General features: G+C 36.4%; 1 protein-coding gene across 1 annotated transcript in view; it reads left to right on the top strand.

Annotated features, from left to right (window-relative positions):
- Positions 1-10,518, top strand: part of RALGAPA1 (Ral GTPase activating protein, alpha subunit 1 (catalytic)) — a gene marked incomplete at its 5' end in the record, with an annotated part of 121,440 nt that overhangs the window by 34,462 nt on the left and 76,460 nt on the right. The window contains 4 exon segments of the mRNA XM_009587432.1: positions 1,157-1,324; positions 4,642-4,766; positions 7,014-7,230; positions 8,353-8,529. Coding sequence (XP_009585727.1) covers positions 1,157-1,324; positions 4,642-4,766; positions 7,014-7,230; positions 8,353-8,529 — 687 coding nt within the window.

The following is a 10,518-nucleotide window of genomic DNA, read 5'->3' as shown; positions in this document are numbered from 1 at the left end:
TGGTGATTTGATATATGTTCCTATAATATATCAGGAGATCTGAAGAGGAGCATGAAGGTTCTTTATTTTGGTGGGTGATGTGAAGTGGGCTGAAGATACTTCTGTACAATTCCTAGGTGATCCATGTTGGAACTGCAGCTTTCGTTACAGTTAACTGTGTTTTGTACTGATGCTAACATAGTAACAGTCTCAACAGAGACAAGGAATCACTGATTTAAATGGGCATAACAAATGTTCTGGTCTTCTCATAAACAAAAGTGGTTTTATTGTAATGTTAACTGTTTTGAGGCTGCAGAATGTTCTTCAGTAGCAGAGTCCTTAACTCAGTAATTCTCATAAATGTCACATTTGCTTGAGTAAAACTGGAAGAAGAGGGGGAGGTAAGCCTCCATTTAGTATTTCGTTTTGAAGTTTAGTTTCGTTTTAGTATCTCATTTTGAAGATGAGAGACAAAACATCCTTCTAGGGAAAAAGGGTGTATCTTTAAATTATCCATAATAAATAGTCATGTTTTCCGTATAGGGCCAGCTCTTCCCTGCCATTTAAAAGCTTTAGTCTTTAGGTATACACTATATTACATATGCCATAATATTCATAATTGTATGATAGTATTCTTTCTGATATTTCAGCAATTTATATATATTCATACAAGTTACGAAAAAAGTAATAGTTTGCCACTTCAATAGACAATTCTAATTTTCCAGAAAACTTACTTGTTCTCTTTGGAGTTGTGCATTTTTCTGAAGATGTAAATTCCATGAAGTGTACTACTGTTAAGCTAATTTGTATTCCAGGTAACCATTTCCTGAACAAGCTAGCTGGAATAATATTGGTTGAATTATTGATCTTATTGGCACAGCCCTAGCTTTAACTGTATTTCCAAACGTTCCATGGTCTCACTGTTTGTTCTCATGCATGTTAACATTTAAAACTGTGTTCTGATGGTCTAACTCATTTATATTACATTCTGTACTGGATATTATGTGCGTGTGTTTTTAACACTCTAGTACTGGAAAAAATATTTTTGTTGTACTTAAGAAAACAAGGCTCTGGACTTTCCTGGCTTTTAAAGTCACATAATTAGGATGTAGTGGTAAATAAATATTGTCTCTGTATGTAAATTTTAGTGCATGTTACATATACTTTTTTCCTACAGACATTGACGATGCTCAAATTCTTCCACGTCCACCTCGAGTCAGACATTTTTCACAGAGTGAGGATGCTCCAAGTGAAGTTTTTGGTGCGTTAAATGAGGAACAGCCACTGCCACGAAGCAGCAGCACCTCTGATATCCTGGAACCATTCGCAGTTGAACGAGCCAAAGGTGCAGTTCCTGTCATTGACAGTTCATCCCATCATGCTCCAAGCTTACAGAGTTCCACTGAGACCTCTTCAATGCATAGATCCACTGAAAGCCATATCACTGATACAAATAGCAGAGAGTCCTCCTTGGAAGTTGGGGATAGTATTTATGACCATCTTTGTCATTTAATAGGGCCGGTAGAATTTGCAAACACAGCCTTTGAACAAAGCCAGTATGTTGACCTTGAAGGTGAAGATGATCTCCTTTCCTCTCTGAGAGAATATCTTAAAGAAAAAGAAGAACTTTGCGGTAACTTTGAGATAGATAAATGTGAGGCTTCTGCTCATGAAGTTGATACATCAGTAAATAGGAATGATAGATTACCACTGGATGGATTAGAAAATAGAGATCAGACTGGTCAATGCACGAATAGCATCACTGTTACAGAAAGAGCCAATAACACAGAGCTGCACCTAGAACAGAACCAAAGTGGCTTTATAAGTAATATTGCACCTACTCAAGTAGACATTTTCACAAGAAATCAAGCGCTTGATAAAGCCAGACAGTTAAATATTGATAAACAATATGAAAGCGTGTTCGATCACGGGTCAAGTAGTCCTAGCAGCAAAGAAGGGAAGAGATACCTGTACAGGCAAGCAGCCACTGAAGCTGATGTAGATTTAGCTGTGGAAGCAGCGGTAGCTGAAAAGCATAGAAGTGCCCAATTTAATGAAAAAGTAACCAACTCACGTGTTATGCATGCAAAGAAAATTCTTCCTAAAGCACAAGTTAACCCTCAAATGCCTCACATCACAGGCACAAGCAAACTGTCACCAACTAAAAGGAGTATATCTGAAACGGTAACTCATAGGGCCAAAATCATGAAAATAACGACTAAAAAAAGAAATAGCGTTCATGTTACTTTTAGGCCATCTACAGAATCGGTTCAATTTTACAATCCTCTTGAGAGCAAAGAGGCCGCTTGGAAAGCAAGACTTCGTAAACTCAGTGGCTTCAGTAGTAGCGGTAGTGGTAGCAGCAACAGCAGTACCAGTGCAAACACCAGCTCATCAGCTGTCACGGAGCTGGTTAGACCTGGAATATATAGACCTCTAGATGCGATCAATGCTGCTTCAGCTGGCAGCAAGCAAATTAAGGAATCTACAGAAACTCAAGCAGCCATGTTGCAAAAAGAAGGTATTGCAGTTAATCAGTTCCATAATCGTAGTGCCTTTAGAGCATCAGGTCAGGAGTCAGCGCAACAGCAGGGCTCCCTGGGTGGTGTTTATAAAACTGTTGTACATGCTCTTTCGAAGCCGAAGGCAAATGTTTCCCCACAGAGGCAGAACAGAATGCCAGCAGAGGCTCCACTGAGGGATCTGTACAGTCATGTAATGGGCTATTTTGGAAGGAAAGCTGCAGGTGAGCACTAACAGTGTGCAGAGTGCAAAAGGAGAAAGGCAGCACCAGTTTGGCTTAATGCAACTGAAGCAAGCTCTGATAAGCAATCAAAAGGCTTTGGGATGATCACTGCTTTCCCTGTTTGGTTATGCATGCGCCTACAGCCAGCTGATTTTTCTCCCAGCATAAGTTACTTTTACATACTTTAAATTACTAATTTCCCTTTTCAAGATATTTAGTTGAACCTCTTTGCTGCTGAAGACCACCAGGTTAGGGAAGAGGAAGAGACAGTAAATGACCTAATAAAGGATTAATCCTTGAGAGTTTTGAATTTTCGTCTACCATGCAGAGCCTTAAAATTCAGCCTACTGAATGACTGGCATAATGCATATTTTATCAGAATGTGCTATTCCACTTTGAGTGTAGTTTGTTTGTCAGAAGGACCTGGCTCTCGACCAGCTAGGTTGAACTAATTGTATTTCTGGTTCATTTAGTGTGTTTTCTTCTTCCTCCTCCTCCTCTTCCTCCTTTTCCTCCTCCAAAACAAAAAAGCCCCTCAAATTTGCATTTGGAGGTCAGTTGAAATAACTTTTAAAAAATAGTCTTAAATAGAAATCTCCTATTACTGGAATGATTTCATTACGACAGTTCTCTGTGAGTCTAATCATAAGGTTTGAATCTTTTTCAAAACATGCTGTAGGCCTTTCTGTATTGATAAATCAAAATGGATGCAGTTACATCTTGGCAAGATCTTTCATTGCTTTCTTTTTTCTTGGAATCATGGATGTTCATGAAGGTCTCATGATAGTCCTCCTGCTAACTATGAGACCTCTGTGGACTGATCAAAAAAGAAGGCTATTGCTCTAATATCCATTGTCTTAGTTCACATCTTAAATAATCTTAAATGAACAATAAATTGACTTTCAGCAGTAATGTAGGTTTTCTTTTTTCCCATTGTTATGCTGGCATGATTAACAGAGGATTCTGTAATACATCCTGCATTGAGATGTTAATGCCACCTGAGGGCAGTCTTTGTAAGCATAGCACCACGAAAGCGTGGCTGTCATGGGTCTCAAAAAAGCGATTTGCTTCTCTGCGGAATCTAGACTTCTGAAAAAGAGATATCTAGAAAGCACTAATTTTAGAAGTACGTTTTATTTGAAATCTGTAACAGAGCCTCAATATTAGAATAAACTACACTGTGATCTCATGAGAGATGACACTGAGGGAAAAATTCTTACAGAGAAAGCATGAACTGGAATAACTTGAAGACTTCAAAGGCGAAGATCATGAAGTCAGGTGTAACAGCCACAGTTAAATATGAGCAGTATAGTTATATCAAAAATATAACACTGATAAGTGAGTGAACTTAATTAATTGTTCATAACCATTGACCATCCAGAGTCTGAATTTTCGTTCCATGGACTAGCATATAATTTTATTACATAAGGTTTTCTTTGCACTATTTATACTAACTGTATACTGTGCCACATTGACATTTGTCATTAGTACATATTACAACCTAGTTTACTTTTTCCACTACCTTGCTCTTCATTAGGAATGCAATGAAGAAGGAGCCTGTAGGAATCATATAAAATTTTTAGGATTTATTACTTATTTTTTGTGATATGGAGGAAGAATATATGCTGTATCCTTAAAGCAAGCATTAACAACTTTGAGTAGTGCTTACCTATAAGCTTCTTGCTCTTAAAGGTGGTACTGGAAATCGACTAACCCCTGCTTAGTGGGAAGAAGAAGCCATACTAATTCTTAAAGTAGAATCTGCTTTAAAAGAGGGAAATTCTTAAAATGCATGTTTGGCAATTTTTTTTTTTTTTATTTCTGTTAATTAGCAGGGTTTTTTTCATTTTTTACCTTTTGTTTTGAAAATGTCTTCATGTGCTCTTTACTATATACAGTTGTTCATTTGCTTTTAGCTAATAGAGAGGACATGAGTCAAAAGCTGCACCCTATTGATAGTGATATTGGCAGTAGCAATACAAATGTTCCTGACCTCATGGATGAATTTATAGCTGAGAGACTCCGCAGTGGTAGTGCGCTGGTAAGCCTTTAAACTTCCTACATTTCAGTATGTAAGTCTGCATATATGCGTGAACTCATCAATGACGTTATAAATCAGTTCACTAAAACATATTTCTCTGTATGTTATGAATCAGAAAGAATTAAGAATATCACTTAATTATTCCTTGCCTTTGACATAGATTCATGCCATTTTATGCCATTTGTGTTTTCATATCTCTTAAATCTTCATTGTGGAAGCAATGCAGAAGTTACTGTCAGATGAATAATCTCATTGCATTAAACGGCCTTAATTGCGCCTGTAAAGATCTTTGTACACAGACACTTTCAGAATAATAGTTTGTATGTAAATTTGCAGTCTTCAGTGTGGTATGTAGTTAGGTACCATGTTGTTGTATGGTACTATTCTCTACAGGTATAGTCAGTGCAACAGACTACGAAACTACACCGGTGTTTTTCCTTCATTTTTTTGTTTCACTTACGAGTGTTAAATAATTTCTTGTAAATAGTTCTCTGCTAATTGAACCAACTTTTCATATGCTTTCTTCCTATGCTTTTCCAGAAGTATCATATTATTTGGAATGACATTCATAATGAGAAATTTTAATCAATTTTAAGTCAAGAATTTCTGGTTACTGTTGAATGCTTACAGAACAAGACAACTGATTGGAAGAGATAAGTGTTTCATTAACTAGCAATGAAAGGGGAAATATTAAAAAAAAGTAGCAAATGAAGAACGGAATAGGTAGCAATTTAAATGTAGCGCTTCAAAGTTGTTCAGCATGTTTTCTGCTTTTAGAATTTTTAAGATTTTTTTTTTTTTTTAAGAAGGTCATTTTAAGACATGCACCTGTAGAAAGTTGTCAACAAGTAGCTTAGTTGTTGCTAATAATGGGCAGAAGAAGATTCTTCGAAGTGATGAGAAAAAATTGTTTATTTATCATCATCTTTTATAAATGGCCAGAGAGGACCTATAGAGTTTGTCCAGATGTATGCTTTTTTCTCTTTTGTATTGAACTCGTGTTTATGAAACTTGATTATTAGTGCAAATTGCTCTTGTTAGTAACTCTTGAGTTACAAGACAAAAATGCTAACTTGAAGACTGTAAAAAAAATGTTAACTTAGTCTGCAAATTAATAAAACAGAATTCATCACAGCTGGCCACAGAAGAGGAGAGGAAGAGAGTGAATGCTATTTGTTTTCACATAGATGGACAAGAATATTGATTATTAGTAGTTCAGACAAGAGAACTGATATTTTCCTTAGGTAGCAAAAAACAGCCAAGATAAGTTTGGATAAATACTTTGAAACTGCCACTAGTTTTCTAATCTAGCACACAAAAATAGATATGCCTTTTTAAATCAGAGTACCAACTTATTAAGATTAGTTTTAGGTTGTTATATCTATTGAATGCTAAAACCTTGTACCATTAAAAGCTTGTCAGTCTGAGTAAATCTGTAAATAGTAGTAGGGTAGTAAAAGAATAGAGAAGTGACTTGGGCTAGTGTAAAAGGAAGTCATCTTCAGTCTCATAATGCATGAAGATTTCAAGCCGTTTCATAAAATGGCTTTTCTACTTTCATCTGTCTTCCCTTTCAAGCAAACAATCCTATCTGTGAAAAAAATGGCTTAAAGAAAGACTTCACGTAGAACACCACCTTACTTTTACATGAGCAAATCTATATGCCTTATTTCTGCTATATGCTGTCTTGGGTGTCTAAGTCAATACCAAGGTTTTGGCTTAATCATAAGAAAATTAATGCATGAATTAGTAAATTCATTTGCTTGTGGTGTACATTAAATTTTTGCTTATAGCATGGTAGCATATAGGCCAGAAAACACAAAATTCTGTGACATTTTTTTCTGCTTGTCTCTGGAACCAAGGTTAACAAGTTTTCTTTAGTAATTTAGACATAATCTGGAGATAATATACTTTTTACTATTTTTCTCTCTCAAGTCTTACCTAATACGTGTGTGGCACATACTAGTCTGAATCCTAGCCTTTTAAGGTATGTGCCCAAAAATTCATTGTGCAAATAAAGTTTGTATTTATGAAATTCTGTGACTGCATGGCTTCTTCACTTACTGCTGCCTGTCTGGGGTTTTGGAAAGTCTTGGCTATGTATGTAGTATGATGACAATTTCTGGTTTAGGTACTTATGAACTATTTGTTACATTCTGACATTTGCAAATGTGGGATTGTTTTTTCCATTTTATGGAAATAAGCCATCCAAGATTGTAAGATAATTTATGTCTATTCAATGTTTAGAATGTGACAAGAAGAGGAAGCAGTCCTGGCAGCCTGGAAGTTCCTAAAGACCTTCCTGATATATTGAACAAACAGAACCAAATGCGTCCTATAGATGACCCAGGCGTGCCTTCTGAATGGACATCACCTGCCAGCGCGGGCAGCAGTGACCTCATCAGTTCAGATAGCCACTCTGACTCTTTCAGCGCCTTCCAGTATGATGGCCGCAAATTTGAAAGCAAGTATATTTTTCCAAAAGTGGTAGTATTTTTGATTGCTTGCTTGCAAATTTCTCTTTTCTTTTTTTTTTTGAAGTTATATGCCAGCAGTCTTCTGTAAAGAGCTTATTTTGATTTCCCACTGACATCATTAGCAAGTTAATGGAGCAAGCAGAGTTCTTGAGAGAGGCTATCATGTTTATAGGATACTAAACAAAGCAGCACTGGAATACTACTGTGCAAAAAGCAGAACAACAGTGAACAGAAGTTAGAAAGCAACATTGTCTTCTCCCTGGAGCATATCCGTCTGTTTTGCACAAAATACAAAAATGAAAGGTTACTTATTTTGGAAGTTGCTTTAATTCTTTTGAAAACATTTAGGTAAAATTTAAAGAAGTGCTTCTGATACTGTTACAGCGGTCTTTGTGTAGCTATAGATTAATAAAGATACTAAGTGTAATATCATGGTAAAACTAGTACGCTTTGTTTAATAACATAATGCTTTTCATTCATTTCATTTATCCATTCCCACTCTTGTTCAACAGAAGGGGTCATTATGGTTGCTAGGAATTATGACTTTATGTATTATGTAAGAGAGAAATAATGTTTATATGGTAGAATTTATTGAAGAAATTACAATTTTTAGATATGTAGATGTTATGCAACTGAGTGATGTTATTTAAACCTACATTTCAGCATGACATTTTGTCTTTAGTGTTGAAAAAGCCATTTGTTAGAATGTCATTTGCCATAATATTTTTAGTTTGAAGTTAGTGCTTTAACAGCCAACTTGTGTATCTCTTCCAGCTTGTAAATTTTGCAAATAAATTTCTTAATGTATGTTTCCATTATTTTTACTTTATTCTCATGTAGATGCACTTAGAGCAGCTAAGCAGAATACAGGACATGCAATAGGAATGTCTTCTCCAGAAGTAAACGGTTTTGTGACATAAATGAGAATATTCATCATAATCAATTTCTTTCTGCTGTTACATTTTATGTAAATTTTGCAACAGTGTGTTAGTAGCATAGGAGGTGCACATACAAGTTTTACATGGAGGATTTTGGAGGTGCTGGGCTTTTGATTTTTGTATTAGTGGTATTTTTAGGTTGTAAGTTAATACAGTGCTTTCCTCATACAGATTTCAGCTTTGGCACTGAGGCAGGGACGCCAGCTTCCACTGACGTTGATGCAATTTCAGGACAGCAACAGAGTGCCGAGGAGCAAGAAGTGGCCAGTCTAACTACACTCCACATAGATTCGGAAACAAGTAGTCTCAATCAGCAACCATTGTCTGCTGAAGCTGCAACTATTACTGGTAAAGTAGTTAAAAAAAAACCTAAAAAAAGCGCATTTATTTCAGAAATTTTCCACCCATCCTGAAGAATGCAGGTTCCAGCTTCTGCAATGAATCTATATTCTGTATAAGAGGATTCTTGGATTTCAGTTATTTTTGATTGCTATTTAAAAGTAACGTGTGAAATAACATAAGTGGAAAACCTTTGTCTGACTTAGTTACCCATATGATCCTTGGCTTGGTGCTAAATGTATTTTAAACCCTCATGAGAAAATCTATACAATTACCAGGGAGAAAACTCTTACCACATAATGTATACTAGATCTCTTACAAGTGTCCTTCTATTACTGGTAGTCAAATAGCTAATTTTCAGGAAGGGTTTTTTCCTTGGAAGGCTTTGACAGTGCTCTTTCAAACCAGTGTATCACACTGAAGCATCATGGAATTCTTTTGTATACGTCCATCTTAACCTCTCTCTCTATATTGTCTGTTGTGTAACTGGGAGCTTTTAATATGCAAAATGTTAGTTATTGTGCAATGTAAGATCAATTTCCGTTTGCGTAACTTAAGAATTCTTTTTCTTTTAGTACTTTCCCTGTTGTTTTCATGAAAAAGTAAGCCTGTTAGGAAGCAGCGTTTCACAGCCTCAGTTGATGAGCTTGAGGCTCCACCAGTTTACTTTGCAACTGTTTCTTGAGACAGACCGTAGAATGACAATTAGGTTAGCATCCACCAAGTGATGAGTTAACCCAAATTGAACGGGCTCCTTTCTGAAAGAGAGAATCTCCCTCTCTGAGGAGTATTTGGAAGAACAGTCTCTTGCCAGATTTTGTAAATGAGAAGTAAAGATGTCCATAGTCATTTTCATGCTCTTTGTTCCATAAGTGTTATGCACTACCGTTCCTGTTACAACCCTGGGAACAAGTACCTACATATCTGTGAAAGCTTATACGTACATACAGTGTCTTGTTCTCTGTGAGAAATCAAACTCTGCTTTTTCAGAGATACTGAAAGACATCCTTACTTCCCCTGCCACAATTTTCACTTTCTAAAATTGCCTTTCTGCTGAAAGAAGCATGGTATTAGCTTTCTTGGACATTGTTGTTCAGCTTGTTCAACAACGTTCAGCTTAACTTTTGTTCTCTTCATTTTTCTCTTTTCTGTGTGCTTGTTGAAGGTCCTCGCAGAAAATCCATTCTTTTTGTCTTTGTTTTTATACGTTAATAATTTCATTACTGTTTGGTATTTTTGTCCAAGTTTGCAGTATAATTGAATTGATAAGATTGCAATTAATGACTGAGTTGTCCATTGAGAGATTCTGTGGCTGTCTCTTCTTGTTGTTTGGACCACTGTTTTAGAGAGGCAGCTTTTGTGTGTCACATGCATTTAGCTGGGTTTCCTGAGGAAGCAAGACTTGTGCAATTACACTGTCTGTCTCTGACTGTTCCATGCCCCCAACAATGTTGGAGCCCATTGTCTAATTTCTGCTAAATTGACATGTAAGGAGAAAACAGGAAGGCATGATTTTCTTTGAAATTTTATGAAAGACAGGCAGCTATCTAGTGAAAATTGCATGTATGCAGAGTCCCGTGACAGGGAGGCTGCAATGTGAATTCACTATATTAGATACCAGCAAATCCATGCAGAAACTCAGCCTCAAAATACACTCGTAAGAAATGAATTTTCGGTGGTTCTGCTGCTCAGAAAACCACTTGTTTCTAAATAGTTATGCTTTGAAGCTTTTTGGAAGGAAAATTTCTTCTTGGCATATAGGCATTATTTCATATTCTTAGCAAATGGTTGAGTTTACTACTGATTGCTGTTTACAAGTCCTAGAACAAACAAGTTGCACCCATAGTATTCTCTGTCAAATTTGGATCCATGTATGCTGGAGTATCTTTTAGTGCTTCTTAGAAGAATCCAGTAGTTCAGCAAATTTTCCATAATTATTTCTGGCCATTCTCCTCCATTATATGAAGGTCTCTTTCACTCTCTCCTCTGGTCCCTCCC

This window comes from Fulmarus glacialis, unplaced genomic scaffold (assembly GCF_000690835.1).
Source record: "Fulmarus glacialis isolate BGI_N327 unplaced genomic scaffold, ASM69083v1 scaffold10161, whole genome shotgun sequence".
Lineage (NCBI taxonomy): Eukaryota > Metazoa > Chordata > Aves > Procellariiformes > Procellariidae > Fulmarus > Fulmarus glacialis.
This window is presented reverse-complemented; position numbering and strand designations above follow the sequence as displayed.